Source organism: Marmota monax, unplaced genomic scaffold (assembly GCF_021218885.2).
Source record: "Marmota monax isolate L192 unplaced genomic scaffold, Marmota_monax_Labrador192_F-V1.1 WCK01_AAM20220418_F8-fsc00069, whole genome shotgun sequence".
Taxonomy (NCBI): Eukaryota; Metazoa; Chordata; class Mammalia; order Rodentia; family Sciuridae; genus Marmota; species Marmota monax.
This window is the reverse complement of record NW_026695243.1, coordinates 6,475,888-6,496,151: the sequence shown is the minus strand read 5'-3', so window position 1 is coordinate 6,496,151 and position 20,264 is coordinate 6,475,888. Positions and strand designations below refer to the sequence as shown.

At 36.5% G+C, this 20,264-nt stretch overlaps 1 protein-coding gene across 4 annotated transcripts in view; it reads right to left on the bottom strand.

Annotated features, from left to right (window-relative positions):
• Positions 1-20,264, bottom strand: part of Rnf38 (ring finger protein 38) — a 127,396-nt gene that overhangs the window by 22,962 nt on the left and 84,170 nt on the right. For all 4 annotated transcript variants that reach the window (XM_046457329.2, XM_046457330.2, XM_046457331.2 and 1 more), the window contains 2 exons: positions 12,836-13,029; positions 1,523-1,736 (listed from right to left, as the gene is read on the bottom strand). In XM_046457329.2, coding sequence (XP_046313285.1) covers positions 1,523-1,736; positions 12,836-13,029 — 408 coding nt within the window. The remainder of the gene's footprint in view (positions 1-1,522; positions 1,737-12,835; positions 13,030-20,264) is intronic.

Genomic DNA, 20,264 nt, shown 5'->3' with positions numbered 1-20,264 from the left:
GCTTGTTACTTTTTGAATACTGTTTTTGGATAAGCAGGAAGTTTTAATTTTAATTAGTATTTCATGAAGTGTCTGGAGCTTCATATATCCTGATTAAGAAATCTCTGGTACCTCATAAAGAGATAATCTTTTTCATTAATAATTTTACTGGGCTGGGGTTGTGGCTCAGCGGTACAGCACTCACCTAGCACCTGCAAGGCCCTGGGTTCAATCCTCAGCACCGTGTAACAATAAATAAATAAAATAAAGGTATTGTGTCCAACTACAACTAAAAAAATAAATATTAAAAAAAATAATTTTACCTTTCACATTTAAATCTAGAATCCAATTTTAATTTTTGTATGTGACATGGAGTCAAGAATCCAGTGTTAAATTCATCTAAATGGATATCTGGTTGCTTCTGCATCATTCTTTTTGTTTAAAAAAAAAAAAGATCTTCCTCCCCCTTCTTGAATCCCTGTGGAATCTTTATTAAAAAAATTAAGTGGCCAATATATATTTACTTTTTACAATGAACACCATTTCTTTATTTCAATTAAGTATAATTTATCACTAGTTCTCTATTCAATCAGTGCTTTTCCTTTTAAGAAAGCCTTTCCCTACTGAAGGCTATAAAGCCATTTCTTTGTTATTTTCTTGAAAGGTTATTATTTTGCCTTTAATACTTAACTCTTTAATCTACCTGGACTTTACCACTGTGAATAGTGTGAGGTAAAGGCTCTATTTTCACATTTTCTTTTGGATACCCAATTGTCCTAGCCCCATTTATAAAAATTCTGAGAGGGATACAGTGACACATGCCTATAATTAATCCCAACTGTTTGAGAGGCTTACGCAGGAGGATCACAAGTTTGAGGCCAGCCCTGAGCAACTTAATGAGACCCTATCTCAAAAAGAAAAAGGGCTGGGGATGTAGCTCAGTTGTAGACGTCCCTGGATTCAATCTCCATTACTTATTTTTAAGTATTTTAGGTTTGCTGGCCATCCTGATTTCTGCACTAAGAAACCATAGACAACAGATAAACAAATAAGCACATGCTCATGCTCATGTTGCTTATTTCACCACAATAAGCTACATTTGTTTTCTCCTGCTACAGACTATATAAGGTCCTTTAAACCGCCACAGAAATTATATGATCAACTTTTCAAGTTACATCAATAATCTTATTAGAGATTTATATGGGATCACATTAGTTCTATATATATCAATTTTGAAAACTGACAACTGGAAATTTTATTTAAACTTCCTCAAGTGTGTTACAATATTTTACAAAAAGGTCTTGAACAACTTGTTCGGATTGATTCTTAACTTCCCTCATAAAATACTTTGATTTTTTCACTGTTATTTTTCTTTGAACTTTTATTTTGTGTAGAATTCAAAGTTCTTCATTTTAAGAGTTACAATTAAATAAAATAGCGAATTTCAGGTAAAATTACAAAGAAATTTGCAACACAGAATCAAGCAATCAAAAAAGCAACCAACTTTTATCATTTGTATTTCTGGAACATTCTGTTATTATACCTGATCATGTATGTCAACCATTACTGCATTCTGCTGGGGTGGATGAGCAGCAGGATGTAACAGACGGGGAGATACATTCGGAGGGTGGAAGGCTCGAGGTTCCTCTATTGCTTGCTGCTGTGCATAAGGGAGATGGTGATAGTTTTCATCCTGACTAATGGAATTATGTCGAGACAGACGATCCCTTCTTCCTCTCTGGCGCCTGACAGGAGGACTGAAACAGTAAATGTCAAAAAAGAGGGTCATTCAAGCAGGAGTGTCCATACTCATATCAAATAAAATAGATTTCAAGCCAAAGTTAATCAAAAGGGATAAAGAGGGACACTACATACTGCTTAAGGGAACCATACAACAAGACATAACAATCATAAATATTTATGCCCCAAACAATGGTGCAGCTATGTTCGTCAAACAAACTCTTCTCAAGTTCAAGAGTCTAATAGACCACCATACCATAATCATGGGAGACTTCAACACACCTCTCTCACCACTGGACAGATCTTCCAAACAAAAGTTGAATAAGGAAACTATAGAACTCAATAACACAATTAATAACCTAGACTTAATTGACATATATAGAGTATACCACCCAACATCAAGCAGTTATACTTTTTTCTCAGCAGTACATGGATCCTTCTCAAAAATAGATCATATATTATGTCACAGGGCAACTCTTAGACAATATAAAGGAGTAGAGATAATACCATGCATCTTATCTGACCATAATGGAATGAAACTGAAAATCAACAATAAAAGAAGGAAGGAAAAAGCATACATCACTTGGAGAATGAACAATAGGTTACTGAATGATCAATGGGTTATAGAAGACATCAAGGAGGAAATTAAAAAATTCTTAGAGATAAATGAAAACACAGACACAACATATCGGAATCTATGGGACACATTGAAAGCAGTTCTAAGAGGAAAATTCATTGCTTGGAGTTCATTCCTTAAAAAAAGAAAAAACCAACAAATAAATGATCTCATACTTCATCTCAAAATCCTAGAAAAAGAAGAGCAAAACAACAGCAAAAGAAGTAGAAGGCAAGAAATAATTAAAATCAGAGCTGAAATTAATGAAATCGAAACAAAAGAAACAATTGAAAAAATTGACAAAACTAAAAGTTGGTTCTTTGAAAAAATAAACAAAATCGACAGACCCTTAGCCATGCTAGCGAAGAGAAGAAGAGAGAGAACTCAAATTACTAGCATACGGGATGAAAAAGGCAATATCACAACAGACACTTCAGAAATACAGAAGATAATCAAAAACTATTTTGAATCCTTATACTCCAATAAATTAGAAGATAGTGAAGGCATAGATAAATTTCTTAAGTCATATGATCTGCCCAGATTGAGTCAGGAGGATATAGACAACCTAAACAGACCAATATCAATTGAGGAAATAGAAGAAACCATAAAAAGACTACCAACTAAGAAAAGCCCAGAACCGGATGGGTATACAGCAGAATTTTACAAAACCTTTAAAGAAGAACTAATACCAATACTTTTCAAGCTACTTCAGGAAATAGAAAAAGAGGGAGAACTTCCAAATTCATTCTATGAGGCCAACATCACCCTGATACCTAAACCAGACAAAGACACTTCAAAGAAAGAAAACTACAGACCAATATCTCTAATGAACCTAGATGCAAAAATCCTCAATAAAATTCTGGCAACTCGGATACAAAAACATATCAAAAAAATTGTGCACCATGATCAAGTAGGATTCATCCCTGGGATGCAAGGCTGGTTCAATATACGGAAATCAATAAATGTTATTCACCACATCAATAGACTTAAAAATAAGAACCATATGATCATCTCGATAGATGCGGAAAAAGCATTCGACAAAGTACAGCATCCCTTTATGTTCAAAACTCTAGAAAAACTAGGGATTAACAGGAACATACCTCAATATTGTAAAAGCAATCTATGCTAAGCCTCAGGCTAGCATCATTCTGAATGGAGAAAAACTGAAGGCATTCCCTCTAAAATCTGGAACAAGACAGGGATGCCCTCTCTCTCCACTTCTGTTCAACATAGTTCTCGAAACACTGGCCAGAGCAATTAGACAGACGAAAGAAATTAAAGGCATCAAAATAGGAAAAGAAGAACTTAAATTATCACTATTTGCAGATGATATGATTCTATACCTAGCAGACCCAAAAGGCTCTACAAAGAAACTATTAGAGCTAATAAATGAATTCAGCAAAGTGGCAGGATATAAAATCAACACGCATAAATCAAAGGCATTCCTGTATATCAGCGACAAATCCTCTGAAATGGAAATGAGGACAACCACTCCATTCACAATATCTTCAAAAAAAAAATAAAATACTTGGGAATCAACCTAACAAAAGAGGTAAAAGACTTATACAATGAAAACTACAGAACCCTAAAGAGAGAAATAGAAGAAGATCTTAGAAGATGGAAAAATATACCCTGTTCATGGATAGGCAGAACTAACATCATCAAAATGGCAATATTACCAAAAGTTCTCTATAGGTTTAATGCAATGCCAATCAAAATCCCAACGGCATTTCTTGTAGAAATAGAGAAAGCAATCATGAAATTCATATGGAAAAATAAAAGACCCAGAATAGCAAAAACAATGCTAAGCAGGAAGTGTGAATCAGGCGGTATAGCGATACCAGACTTCAAACTATACTACAGAGCAATAGTAACAAAAACAGCATGGTACTGGTACCAAAACAGGTGGGTGGACCAATGGTACAGAATAGAGGACACAGAAACCAATCCACAAAACTACAACTATCTTATATTTGATAAAGGGGCTAAAAGCATGCAATGGAGGAAGGATAGCATCTTCAACAAATGGTGCTGGGAAAACTGGAAATCCATATGCAACAAAATGAAACTGAATCCCTTTCTCTCGCCATGCACAAAAGTTAATTCAAAATGGATCAAGGAGCTTGATATCAAATCAGAGACACGCCGTCTGATAGAAGAAAAAGTTGGCTACGATCTACATTCGGTGGGGTCGGGCTCCAAATTCCTCAATAGGACACCCATAGCACAAAAGTTAATAACTAGAATCAACAAATGGGACTTACTCAAACTAAAAAGTTTTTTCTCAGCAAAAGAAACAATAAGAGAGGTAAATAGGGAGCCTACACCCTGGGAACAAATCTTTACTCCTCACACTTCAGATAGAGCCCTAATATCCAGAGTATACAAAGAACTCAAAAAATTAGACAATAAGAGAACAAACAACCCAATCAACAAATGGGCCAAGGACCTGAACAGACACTTCTCAGAGGAGGACATACAGTCAATCAACAAGTACATGAAAAAATGCTCACCATCTCTAGCTGTCAGAGAAACGCAAATCAAAACCACCCTAAGATACCATCTCACTCCAGTAAGATTGGCAGCCATTATGAAGTCAAACAACAACAAGTGCTGGCGAGGATGTGGGGAATAGGGTACACTTGTACATTGCTGGTGGGACTGCAGATTGGTGCAGCCAATTTGGAAAGCAGTATGGAGATTTCTTGGAAAGCTGGGAATGGAGCCACCATTTGACCCAGCTATTCCCCTTCTTGGTCTATTCCCTAAAGACCTAAAAAGAGCATGCTACAGGGACACTGCTACATCGATGTTCATAGCAGCACAGTTCACAATAGCAAGACTGTGGAACCAACCTAGATGCCCTTCAACAGACGAATGGATAAAAAAAATGTGGCATTTATACACAATGGAGTATTACTCTGCATTAAAAAATGACAAAATCATAGAATTTACAGGGAAATGGATGGCATTAGAGCAGATTATGCTAAGTGAAGCTAGCCAATCCCTAAAAAACAAATGCCAAATGTCTTCTTTGATATAAGGAGAGTAACTAAGATCAGAGTAGGGACGAAGAGCAGGAGAAGATGATTAACATTTAACAGGGATGAGAGGTGGGAGGGAAAGGGAGAGAGAAGGGAAATTGCATGGAAATGGAAGGAGACCCTCAGGGTTATACAGTGGAGGGGGTAGAGAGAGAGGAGGGGAGGGGAGGGGAGAGGTGGGGAGGGGGGAGGGTGGAGGATGGGAAAGGCAGCGGAGCACAACAGACACTAGCATGGCAATATGTAAATCAATGGATGTGTAACTGATGTGATTCTGCATTCTGTGTATGGGGTGAAGGTGGGAGTTCATAACCCACTTGAATCAAAGTGTGGAATATGATATGTCAAGAAATTTGTAATGTTTTGAACAACCAACAATAAAAAAAAAAAAAAAAGAGGGTCATTCAAAGGCACTAAAAACATACACTGGAGAAATGATAGCAAATGGTCCTGGGAAAAATTGAAATCCATACGCAACAAAATGAAATTAAAAATCTCTCTCTCACCATGCACGAATCTCAACTCAAAGTGGATTAAGGACCTCGGAATTAAATCAGAGACCCTGCACCTAATAGAAGAAAGAGTAGGCCCAAATCTCCATCATGTCAGATTAGGCCCCAACTTCCTTAATGAGACTCCTACAGCACAAGAATTAAAATCAAGAATCAAGAAATGGGATGGATTCAAATTAAAAAGGTTCTTTTCAGCAAAAGAAACAATTAGTGAGGTGAATAGAGAGCCTACATCTTGGAAGCAAATTTTTACCTCTTGCGCATCAGATAGAGCACTTAATCTCTAGGGTATATAAAGAACTAAAAGCTAAACACCAAAAAAACAAATAGCCCAATCAATAAATGGGCCACGGAACTGGACAGACACCTTTCAGAAGATGATATACAATCAAACAGCAAATATATGAAAAAATGTTCAGCATCTCTAGCAATTAGAGAAATGCAAATCAATACTACTCTAAGATTTCATCTCACTCCAGTCAGAATGGCAGCTATTAAGAACACAAACAATAAGTGTTGGCAAGGATGTGGGGAAAAAGGCACACTCATACATTGCTGGTGGGACTGCAATCTGGTGTAGCCAATCTGGAAAGCAGTATGGAGATTCCTTGGAAAACTGGGAACAGAACCACCATTTGACCCAGCTATCCCACTCCTTGGTCTATACCCAAAGGACTTAACAGCATACTACAGGGACACAGCCACATCAATGTTTATAGCAGCACAATTCACAAATAGCTAAACTGTGGAACCAACCTAGATGCCCTTTCAATAGATGAATGGATAAAGAAAATGTGGTGTATATATATACACAATGGAATATTACTCAGCAATAAAAGAGAATAAAATCATGGCATCTGCAGGTAAATGGATGGCATAGCAGAAGATAATGCTAAGTGAAGTCAGCCAATCCCCCAAAACCAAATGCCAAATGTTTTCTCTGATTTAAGGAGGCTGATTCATAGTGGGGTTGGGAGGGGGAGCATGGAAAGATTAGATGAACTCTAGATAGGGGAAAGGAGTGAGAGGGCAAGGATCGGGGCATGGGGGTAAAAAAAAATGGTGGAATGAGATATCATTACCCTAACTAAGTACATGTATGAAGACATGAATGTTGTAAATATACTTTCTTTATTTTTAAAATATTTATTTTTTAGTTGTAGTTGGACACAATATCTTTATTTTACTTACTTATTTTTATGTGGTGCTGAGGATCAAACCCAGGGTGATTTGGGTTTGATCAAGAAAGTATATTCACAGGCTGGGGTTGTGGCACAGCGGTAGAGCTGAACCACAACCCCAGCCTGTGAATATACTTTCTATAAACCAGAGATATGAAAAATTGTGCTCTATATGTGTAATATGAATTATAATGCATTCTGCTGTCATATATAACAAATTAGCATAAAAAAGAATTACATTGAAAAAAATCTAGTACATTCTCTTTGACTAAAAGCAAAAATAGTAAAGGAAAATGAGTGGTTTATCTTCATTTTTAGTACCGATGTAAATAATCCAGAAAGTCAAGAAATAATAAAATGGATACTTCTATACTTCACTTTATTTTATAAACTTGATGATTCATGTACCTTTTATTGAATAAAGTGGAATAAACTGACATGCTACTATTATGATCCATCAGGATTCTGTATTCACTCTCTTCGATACCCATTGACAGTGTATTCTAAGGTAAACTTAACTATTAAATAATTGCTTTAGCTCTTCATTGGCTCTAAAAAGTTACAAATTTAAGTAGGTTTCATCAATAATTTTCAACATACATAGATTTGCAATCACTATACCATTCCAATGGTGATTTTCTATTCTGATAGCTTGTGTGTGTGTGTGTGTGTGTGTGTACTGGGGCGGGGATGGGAGGGAGTTACTGGGGATTGAACTTAGGGGCACTAAACCACTGAGCCACAATTCCCAGCCCTATTTTGTATTTTATTTAAAGGCAGGGTCTCACCGAATTGCTTAGTGCCTCGTCACTGCTGAGGCTGGCTTTGAACTTGCCATCCTCCTGAGCTGCTAGGATTACAGGTGTGCACCACCATGCCCCACTGTATATTTATTAACAGGAATTCTATAAGGAAGAGTTGTCACTCATCTCTCATTTGTTTATTCACTTGCTTATGATCAAAATGGATTCATGAATATTTACTCCGCTCACTGGGCTATGATCTATACTACTGTTTTACTTTGTTATTCAAATTGTTCCATTGGGAACACTTTCAGCTTGGCTCCTGTGCTCTTGTTCAATATACTCCCATGTTTTTAATATCTGGAACCACAATTTACTCCAGGGTCATCTTTGTAGTTTCATTACTCCAGCCCTGGATTTAAACAGTTCTACAAAAAGCCCTGGTTCCTTTACTGCAGAATGGTATCTGGAAGCCAAGACCAGATACTAGTAGCATTCACTGTTTCCAGGCTAAGAAAGCAGAACAAGGGCTGTGGATGTGGCTCATTGCTGAGCACTTGCCTAGCATACATGATGCCCTGGATTGAATTCACAATAAAAATAAAATAAACAAAGCAGAAAGAAATATTTGTATATACACATATTTATGCTATATTTATATGGTGTATGTAAACATTTCCCCCTCCCCCCCAAAATCCCATCTGTCCACAAACCTTTACCCTACTATTTTTTCCCCTCACAATTACTGTCACTTGTTACTCGTTCCCTATTCAAAAGTAATTCCTATGAAGCTCTTGAAATAATCACAAGATCCTGTTGTGCTAACAGGAAAGTCCCTTCATGATTTTGATCCCTATCATTCCTATATTGACTGCATCTCATTGCCTCTGTTGCACACCTTTGCGCTAGAACATTTATTCAGAATTACTGAAACCTGAAAACAAGGAAGAGAGACAAATATTTCTTTCAGCTGCAATATTTCTACCAGTGACGGATATGTACTTTGCAATTTGCTTCAGGTCTAACACTTGTAAAACAGCACAATGCTGCTGTTCTTTTTTTTTTTTTTTTAACGGTTTGTCCTTTTATTTTTTATTTATTTATTTATTTTTACACATCTTTGTTTGTATGTGGTGCTGAGGATCGAACCCTGGGCTGCACGCATGCCAGGCGAGCATGCTACCGCTTGAGCCACATCCCCAGCCCCAATGCTGTTCTTCTTAACCTCACTTTTTTGCCTTTGTTGTACTGATTTTTTTATATATATGTTATCTATTTAAATGTGTGGACATTATACATGCTAATCTTCCAGTGATCAGTCACTGGAAGTTTTCAAACACATACATTCATTTTTCTAAAATAATTTCTGTTCTCTGTTCTATCCCCTTCTCATGTTCTGATCTTTTCTGAATTTCTTTCATAAACAACAGACCCTTATTCAGAATTAGCATGTTTTTGTTTTCATTGCTAACCAATGGTCTTGAACCCTATTTCTTGTATTTATTATTCTGCTTCTGCTTCCTGGATAGAGTGTAATATTTAATAATACAAGCAGAAAGGATCTCTTGCTCGTTAATTTTCTGTATGTATCTGTATATCTGAAAATGCTTTTACATTCTGACATTACACTTAAATGATAAATCAGCCGGTACAATTCAAAGCAAAATGTAAATTCTCACATAACTCTTTTTTTTAATTTTTATTGTTGGTTGTTCAAAACATTACATAGTTCTTGATATATCATATTTCACACTTTGATTATTCTCACATAACTCTGAAGATGTACTCCACTGCCTTCTTATATCTAATGCTGTTAATGTTAGAAAAGCTTATGGTCAATTTGGTTCTCATTTCTTTGTGTATGGTCTATTTTCCACCTCAAGTTATCTGTGAATAATTATTATTATTATTGGTAGTAGTAGTAGTATCGGGAACTGAACTTTGGGATACTGTAACACTGAACCACATCCCCAGCCCTATTTTGTATTTTATTTAGAGAGTCACTGAGTTTCTTAGAGCTTTGCTTTTGCTGAGTCTAGTGTTTGTTCCTTGGTGTATGTTCTGAAATTTCACCAAGATCCTGCTTAAAACTCAGTTTTTCTCCAATTCTGAAAAGTGATTTTATATTACTGTCTTTTAAAACTTTATTTATGTTGCAAAATATAAATATTATTAGACATATATAACTGAAAATATTACTAGACATATGTATAAAACTGATACTTTGATATCATTATTTAAATTTATTTCCCCACACTTTCTATTTTGTCCTTTTTATAAGACATTTTGGGAAACTCCACTTTTTCTGACCACTTATTAAATTTTACTAATTGAGATTTCCAAGTTGATTTTTTAAAATGTATTTACTGTATTTATTTTTATGTGGTGCTGAGGATGGAACCCTCCACCTCACATGTGTGAGGCAAGTGCTCTACCGCTGAGCTATTATAACCCAGCCTCTCCAAGTTGATTTTTATGGATATAATATCCTCTTGCATCTGTCTTACTTAATCTACAATTCTAATTTCTTTTAACTATTCAAGTTATTCTGTTAATTACTGAGTATAATGCCTCTATTTATTCAAGTTGTTTTATTACACTTAGTGTCTTTCACTTTGTTGGTTTCTTTCAAGTGTTTGGTTATTTCCTGATTTTGTGCATCTTTGCATTTAACATCTTGCCACATTACTTTCAAAATCACATCTCCTTGCACAGCTGGCCTCTAGGAGAAAATCTGGCAGTCAAGTTTAAAGTTGGTCTATACAGAATATACAAGTAGCTAGTTTTCTAGACAGTTAAGTTCTCCCTACACCACCTTTGTATTGCCATTAATGAAGAGCATGATACTTCTTATTAATTCAAGAGTCTATACCTAGTTACTATTATAATCTGACACTTTCTTCTAGATCCAGAGCATTTTTCTATAGCCTAGTAGCTTTTACACATGTACATGAGAAAATGCGTATATGAAATTTCCTAACAGTTCTTTGTAACAGTAGAAGACTCGACCCAGTTATTACCATCAGTAGGTAGATACATAGTGTGGTACCTTAATAAAATGAAAGCTTATGTCATAGTAAAAATAAACTTCTGCCACCAATGTCCTTGGGTTTAATCCTCATATTAGTAGTTAAAAAAAAAGGAAAAACACCAATAGGCATTAAAAACTATAATGAACAATTGGGCAGGGTGGTGCATGCCTGTAACCCCAGCGACTTGGGAGTCTGAGACAGGAGGATCGTGGGTTCGAAGCCAGCCTCAGCAACAGTGAGGTGCTAAGCAACTCAGTGAGGCCCTGTCTCTAAAATACAAAATAGGGCTGGGGATGTGGCTCAGTGGTTGAGTGCTTTGGAGTTCAATCCCAAGTACCACCACCCCCCCACTAAAAGGGGGGGGGGTGTGAAATATAGAGAACAATGACAAATTCCTAGATGAGTTCACCCTCTAGGAAGGAGGAAGGAAAATGGCAGGTGGAGGAGGTGGAGGCAGGCAGTGGTGGCAACTCACTCTTTTGTTTTGTGGAATCAATAAGGTTCTATTTTAACCTAGGTTTTGGGTATATGTGTTTGCTATTTTTTTGACCATAATTTGTTTTACATGTTTTCAGTATATGACAATTTGCCATATTAAAAAAAATAAAAGCAAAACAAACAAAAACTCGAAAACCAAAATAAAACAAAAACTATTTTTTCGTGCTTATTTAACAGCTATAAAACAATTGTCCTAGTAGCCATACATTATTTTACTAAAATTGTTCCATATAATTGACTAATAATGTATTGAGAGTAAGTCTTAGTGTCACAATAGAATATAGCTCAGTTACCATGTTTGGAATCTGTGTTCATTTGGAAAACAGAACGGTGATTGTGGTATTTCTTCTGTATTAATCTGCTCAGGATGCCATAAAAATACCACAAACTGGGTAGCTTAAATAGGATCTTATTCTCTCAAAGTTCTGGGGCTTGAAGTCTAAGATCAAGATGCCACCATGACTGATTTCTGGAGAGGGGTCTCCTCCTGACTTGCAACAACCACTTCTCACTGTGTTTATATATGGCAGAGAATGAATTTTTTGATGCCTCTCCCTTAAAAGGACACTAATCCTATTAGACAAAGGTCCCACCCCTTATACCCACATTTAACCTTAGGTACTTCCCTTAGAGGTCACATCTCCAAATACCACCTACAGTAAGGGGTTATAACTTCAACATATTAATTTTGGAGGTACACAAAACATTTAGTCAATAATACTTTCCTAATTCAAGATTATTACTTTCCTTTGATTATCAACATCCTGGATATGCAAACAGGTATGTCACCCCAATTAGACAATTACCTGGAATAAGAATTTTATGACCTCAAGCAACAACAAAAGAGGAAGCTCAGGAAGAAATGGACTCAGGAAGAAAAGGCAAGAGCCAAGTCTGGTGGAAAGGAGGATTAAAAGTGAACTTCAGTTATTCTTCCACAACTCAGGCTTCACAGTTTTGTTTTGTTTTGTTTTTTATTTATTTATTTTTTTAAATAAGAAACATACTTAAGTTCCTAATTGCTTTAGGAGATACAGAAGAAATAGGAATGGAGTGGCAAAGAGACAGTTTATTCCTAAATGCCCATATTTCCTTACAGTTATGAATCAGGATTATAGACTAGCCCACATAAAGTCTTAAACCATAAGGTGAAACTGAATTCATATATGGTGGGAGATGTGGCTCAGTGGTAAAACACTTGCTTGACTAGCATGCACAAGGACCTGGGTTGGTTCCTCAGCACTGAAACACCACCAACAAAAAATATATAATGTCATAGAAGGACTTTAGGTAAATCACTTTATCCCTCTCAATTTCTTCACATGTCAATTACAAGATAAATGAGCTCTTAAAATCTAGTACATGTTCATGTGCACATGTGCATCCACTGATGTGTTAATGAAATGCCTACACAAATATGTCTTCTGATGTTAAAATTACAAATCTACTAATAAAAGAAAATTTTAAGAAATAAATTATAACCAACTAACCTTCTTCTGTTGCGTGCAGGTGTGTTGCATCGTTCCCCTGAGAAGTGATGTTGGCTTGGTCGAACTGAAGGGGGCTGCCTATTTGATGTCATCTCCCATGGTCGCATTGGTGGTGAGGGAGCTGGTGATGCTGATGTATAATCAAAGACTGAATGAGAGAGGCGCTGTCTCTTAGGACTCGGACTATCTTCACTCTGCCAATGCAACAAAATCAATCAACTGAATAAGGCCTTTTAAGGATTTCATAATACAGCATATGCATAATTATTTAAATATATTTACCCCCAAAATGTAAATGAGAATACACATGCACTATAAATCTAAATGTAAAGCCCTAAAGAAAATGCTATTTAAGGTAGAAAGAAGTGAGATGCACAACAAATGAAAAATTAACTTTTTAAAAAATTAATGATAAAATGTCAGGTAACAATATATAAGGCATATGATAGTGCAATGAGCTTTAATATAGTACTTGACCTTATCTTTAAAATCCTAATCAGCTTGAGAAATTCTACCATGCTCTTTGCCAATTACCAGTTAATCATCTAACCATCAATTGACAAGTTCAAAGTTTGGTTTAGGATACCCCCCTCCATCTCACAGGCCCTCAACTTGCTTCTAAATTCTACTACTATTACCACTACTATTCTCTCTCTGTTTGGGCTACTATACATATATTTTTTAATGATAATTACATAGATAAAGTAAGATTTATATGAAATAGAAATAGTCAACTAATATAGATCATCATTTCCTAATTAAAATGTCATAGCACTTTGGGATTTGTCATTTTCAAGGCTCACAGTATAGGCTTACTAGCTATAAAACTGATATGATCACTTAATTGCATTATTGACTTTCCAGGATTCTCCCCATCCAATTTGATTTTTCAACTGAGTCTTACAAAAGTACAAACTAGCTGAAAATCTGAGAGGGCTACATGTTTTCTAACAGACCTATTTTCCAATCTACTCCTACAAGTTCTAACTACTTAGATATTAGGGTACAAATTTAGGTTGCAAAAAAAAAAAAAAAAAAAGAGAGAGAGAGAGAGAGATTCCTATTACATGCACAAATGTCATATTAAAACATTACCCAAAAGAGTCCACATATCTACATATTACAATGTAGGATTTTTTTAAAGATAAACACAAAACAACTGATTGCTTTCTTTAAATTGGGCGGAATGAAGCAAATTGCCAAATGATTACATTTGATCATTCCAAATTATTCAGCAGAGATGTTCCAAAAGTCATGCCATTTTCCTTCTATATTTAATATTACAATTCAATTGTCACAATAAAAATAGAAAATAGGTCAGAACCATATATGAAAGAGTATGCTTTATAGTTCTTACTATGATATTAATTTATCTTAATGATACTATTAAAAATATGACCGTTTTTACCTGATTTTAAGTTCCTATGTTCTAATAATCTCAAAATTTTAAAAATGAAAAATACCCATTCAAACCTGAGATATTTTGATTTTTTAATAAAAGAACAGAGCAAGTAAGACCTGAGAAACTAATAAAATAACCAATCATGAGCACCAGAAAAATAAGCTATCTCCATAGCTGGTTAAAAAAAAAAGTTATTAGAGATTAAATCTAGAGGCATCTAATCACTGAGCCACATCCCCATCCCAACAGTGACTTTTTAAAGTAAAAAAGGTTGATCACTACCTTTCATATGTATCTCCTACCCTGCACATACTTCTGCAAAGCCTGACATGGAACTCTGAATTCTAAAAATTTATGCATTCAACTTCATTCAAGATGGAGGTTAATGCTACAGATGAGCACGATAAAGATCAAATGAAATAAGAAAGAATTTTGGCTGGCTGTAAAGTTTCACATTTCACAATGTTCAAAATGTGGGTTAACAAGTTCATATTTTACAGAAAATGCAATGATTTAATAAGAGGTAAGGAAAGATGGCTGAGAAAAGTTCCTCTCCTTCTCTTTGTGCTATGATGATTTCACATAAGTAAAAAAGAAAAGACAAACAGAAGTGAAGGGAGGCGAGCTATTTATTCATTAGTTCTCTGGTACATCTTAATTTTTTTTACTGAAAGTAATAGGAAGCCAGGATGAATTCAGGGACAGGGAAACATTAAAAAGTATACTATACATATATATATATATATATATATATATATAAAAGTATACTATATACAATGTGGTTTCATCACATCCTTATCAATTCTAGTAGTTTAAGGAACTCAAAAACATCCTGTTTCCAGAAAAGGGAAGTGAAATAAACTACAAATAAATAAATAAATAAATAAAATAAAAAAACACCAGAAGAAACAAAGGATACTAAAAATACTTTAAGGTAAGATAACATTGAATCTATAATTTTATACTCTAAACTATTAATCTCCAAACTATCAATCTGGTGAGGACAAAAACAAGAACTTGCCAGATGTACTGACTATTAAGACTTAAAAAATTGATTCTCGTACATCAGAAAATTTTATGTATTTTATGTATATGCTTGACCATTTCCTCTCAAGATTTGAAAGAGAGATATATGTTCCAATAAAAGGTAGAATAAATACAAAAGTGCAATGAAAAGCAATCCCAGGAATCGCAATGCAGCAAGTCTGAAAAGTAATCATTCCAAATAAAAACAAGTAGTCAGGTGGCTCTAAGAAAAATGATCGAACTAAAAAACAATATGTCTGTGATCATGGAAGTAATTAGTAAAATTTAAGCAAATGGCCCATGTTATAAAAAAGATAAAAGGCAATCAGAGTTCAGCAAAATAAAGGAAATCAATTCCATCTGATCTTGTATTCTAGAGCATTCTTTGAGTGGAATAGGTAGTAAGAAGATTACATTTCCTTCTCCATGGGCCAAACATGCTCTTCGTTCTGCAATGAGTAAAATTACTAATAACCCTGACACAATGAAGAATGTTTACTGATTTTCAATAATTAAAATCAACCTAGAACAAGGCATGAAGGATTACTGTTGTACTTCCTGAATTGTACTTTGATAAATAACTCTATAAAGACTTCTATTGTGACAAAAACCAGCCTAAATATAAAAATCATGAAACAAAGATCTAAAGACAGACGATAAGGCATCACTGAGATTCTTGCAAGAAGTTAATCCAAAGCTATATACTTAATAATAGGAAAAGTCATCCCACTGGCATAGAGTCAGCAAGGAAACACACCTGGCTCTATCTGGATTAAGTGAAGGATGGATTTCTCTCTCAAGAACTTAAACCCAGGTTCATATCTCACATTAGAGTTGGAGTCTAAATTTCCCTATACATGCGGTGAATCTCTAAGCTTAGAAATTAAAATAAAAACTCATCTATAACCATGCTACTACAACTCTTGATAGAAGTAAACACAATGTTGAATATGGAGGGGATAAAAAAGATAACAGTTATTTTTTTTTCTTGTGGGGGGTTAACTAGGGGTTTGAGCTGGGGCGGGTGGTTTACTGGGGACTGAACTCAGGGGCACTCAACCACTGAGCCACATCACCAGCCCTATTTTGTATTTTTTTATAGACAGGGCCTTGCTGAGCCACTTAGCGCCTTGCCGTTGCTGAGGCTGGCTTTGAAGTCAAGATCCTCCTGCCTTAGCCTCCCAAGCCACTGGGGATTACAGATGTGTGCCATGGTGCCCAGCAAAATAACAGTTCTTAAGACTTCTGCATATCTCGGAAACATCGGATTCTGGCCTCAATCCCCAGTCTCTATATAATAAGGTTTGGGATTGACAACCACAAACTGGTGCTTCTAATATGATCCAAGGTGATGCCTGATGCTGCTTGTGTGAGACCAAACTTTGAGAACTACTAAACTAAGAGAGATAAGGGACTCTCTTAAGAAAAAGCCTAAAAGGATAAATTGCTATAAAAGATGTTTTGAATTCTCAGGGGGAGAAATTCTTTTCTCTCATTGATTCTATGCCATGGACTGACTTTTCAAAATACCAGATGATAACAACTTAAAATTCATATGAAAAAAAAAAAAAGAAAAAAAAATCATATGATACAGATTCAAATCAGGTACAAGTACTGTCCCTATTTAGTACTGAAACTGTAGAGAAATTATAATACAGAACACTGGTATAAACTAAGGATCAAGAGAGGTGAGAAAGAAGATGTGTAGGATTATACTTAGCATTAAGTGTCTGATAAAATGATTATAAAATTATACCTCTATTAATATCAAACCATTTTACAACCAAAACATCATTATTAGAAGTGAAAACAACCCTGGAGGCAAGTGTTAAAAATGCATTCCACTAGAGTTAGAGAATATTATGCTAAGAAAAGTTATCCAACCCAAAAAACTAAAAGTCAAATGTTTTCTCTGATTAGTGGATGCTGATCTATGATGGGGGTGGGGGACATGGGAAGAATGGAGGAACTTTGAATTGGGCAAAGGAAGGGTGGTGGAGAGGTGTTATGGAAGTAGAAAAGATGGTGGAATGAGATGGACATTATTACCCTACTTGCATGAATGGTGCATCTCTACACCGTGTACAATCAGGACACAGAAATGTTGTGCTCCATATGTGTATGATGAATTGAAATACATTTTGCTGTCACAACTAGTTAAAAAAACAAACATTTGCTTCCCACTGGGGCTGATCCTGCTCCCTATTCCAGCATCACCTGTGGTCCCAGTTCCTTGTTGGAAATAAGCATCATGTCAACCTTCATTACAGATTCTGGGGCCTTCTGCGATTCTCCCAGGACTGGCTGGGTGACCTCTCTGGAGCAATGTCTTCCTGGAAGAGCTCTCACTGGCACACATACAGTAGGACTTGTCCTCAGTGCCATGAAGACAGTTCTTAAGAAGAGGATATAAGAATGTGGCAATGCTCATGATTGGTGACCCAAGACTGCTTGATAACTGCAGTGACTGTGGGTCTCAATCACGTCACTGTAATCCCTTGCACTGGCTCCAGACACTGCTGTGGAAATGGCACTGCTGAATATTGCTGTTTCGCTTCATGATCTCTTTAAATTTGGTTTCACTCACTGTAGAGGGCAAAGGGCCCGAATGTTGTCTGCCATGATGGTTTTAGAGTGTTGAGTTCTCCGTGTAATGTATCTGGTGGAGGCTCCACTGTAGAATTTGGTGGGGGAGAAGCAGCCTGGATTTAGGTTAAGGGCAGGTGGGATAGCCTCAGGGGGAGGTACAGAGGAGGTAACTGAGGAGAGGAGGGGATGAGATGTTGATCCAAGATGGGAGGAGGAGGGGGGAGGAGGAGAGGGAGGAGGGGAGGAGGGGGAGGAGGAGGGGGGAAGAGGAGGGGGAGGGGGAAGAGGAGGGGGAAGAGGAGGGGGAGGGGGAAGAGGAGGGGGAGGGGGAAGAGGAGGGGGAGGGGGAAGAGGAGGGGGAGGAGGAAGAGGAGGGGGAGGAGGAAGAGGAGGGGGAGGAGGAGGGGGGAAGAGGGGGGGAGGAAGGAGGAGGGGAGGGGAGGGGGAGGAGGAGGGGAGGGGAGGGGGAGGAGGAGGAGCTGCCCCAAAGCTTGGAGTGGTAGTAGGGATGGGATTAGAGGTGAGAGTAGACCCACCAGGGGAAGGGCTGAATGAAGTAGTGCTGTACACTGTGGGACTTAGCCACCTAAGCAGATGAGGGTACAAGGTTCTCAGGGCATGTGGCCCATCCATCAGCTTCTACAATTTCTAGAATATCCAATTGGGTCCCTTGAGGTATTTCCACTCTTAGAATTCTGACACACTCAAGTTTCTGACAACTGTGACAGTTGACCAGCCCCATATTCACTCCCCCCACCCCAGACCCCACTTACAAACTTTTCTGGGCAGGAATTCTACCTCAGCATGCCATAGCTAAGAGCTATGTGTGTGGACTTTGTTGACATCATAGCCTAGTGAATAGGAATATCTGGTGTCTGGGGAACTAACTTGCAGTGGACATTTCCTCTGTCTAAGACTGCCCAGAGACACTGTGAATTCCTATTACGCTCTGCCATGTCCCACACAGCACAGGAGATGGGTGTGACCTGCCAAGATGCCAATCAACCTGATGACTGCAAGACTTCACTGAAGCAAGACTCTGCCCTTGAAACCTTATCCCTGACTTTGATGCACCCCCCCTTAAATAAACCACTGGAGCCATCTTCTTTTGTCTAGCTTCAGCAACTCTGCGGACTACATGAAGCCGGATGTCATTATATGATAAAGAAAAATATTTTATATCTTAGGTGAAAACTCTCAAGGAGTCTTGGAAATAAAGGAGATGCTATGCCACAAACACTCTCACCAAAATGGAAAAGGGTTCCAAGTTCTAACTAAACCAGTGACTAATATGTGCCTCTGATTTTAGCAATCATTACTAAGTCCCATGATTTCCTTCTCAAAGGAGCAATAGTGTGTGTGTGTGTGTATTCAATGTCCTCTAGTAACCTAGCCCTCTATTTGTGAATCATTTAGTAGGGCTACCTTTCACCTTAGACTTACAAATAAGCACAATCTAAGAGTTCCCAATTTTCCTTTGAACTACCAGATTTTCTCAAGCCTTAACTATCTTTAACAAAACATGAAGTTTCTCATTCTACGACAAAGCAGGGAGGGGACAAAATTTAACTGCATATGGCCAAGGAAGAATAAACTCTCAGAGATTTTTATTCATTTTAAATAATAAATGTGAAAACACTTAGAAAACTTAATACTTGATATAATCAATTTGCTAATCAAGAATAACAGATTCCTTTTTGTTTTGCAATGGCAGGATGCAAGCAGAAAAAAGTATGAAATTTTGTTTGGATCACACAATGTAGTTTACAAAATTATATTTATCTATCTATATATATATCACATTTAAATTTCCATAGCTGTAGTCTTCATTTTAAGGTATATTCAGATACATATAAAATGTTTCTCTGAAAGACAACTTGGTAAGTATATAGCCCTTCAACCATACAATGTACATAGTCCTGTTTCACAGGACTTATTTTTTGATGTACAGCTCTGATACTCCTGAATTCAAAAATTTTACTATAAAATTCAATCTCTCAACTAAATAACCAATATATCTTCCCAGAATGACATGGTCCAAGTTTGTGTTTTTTCATAAAAGCTCGAAGAAATTAAGTTTTATGTGCAGTAGTGCTTAAAAAGAGACGCTGGTGGCACACTAGTGATAAAACATATTGCAATTCCATCAGAATGTAAAGGACCCAACGTTGTGTGAAAATACTATGACATTATCATTGGCTATACACCAGAACCCATAAGAGATTTTATTTTATTTATATATATATATAGTAAAACTTTCTAAGGAGGTCTGCATGGCTAGATTTTGATCAGCACAATTAGTGAGTGATGTTATGTCCTAGATTTTCCCCAAATTTTAATCACACAAAACACCATTGGTTCACAAAAACTCATTTAATTTGATGCTACAATTTGTGTTGTTTTCAATCACTA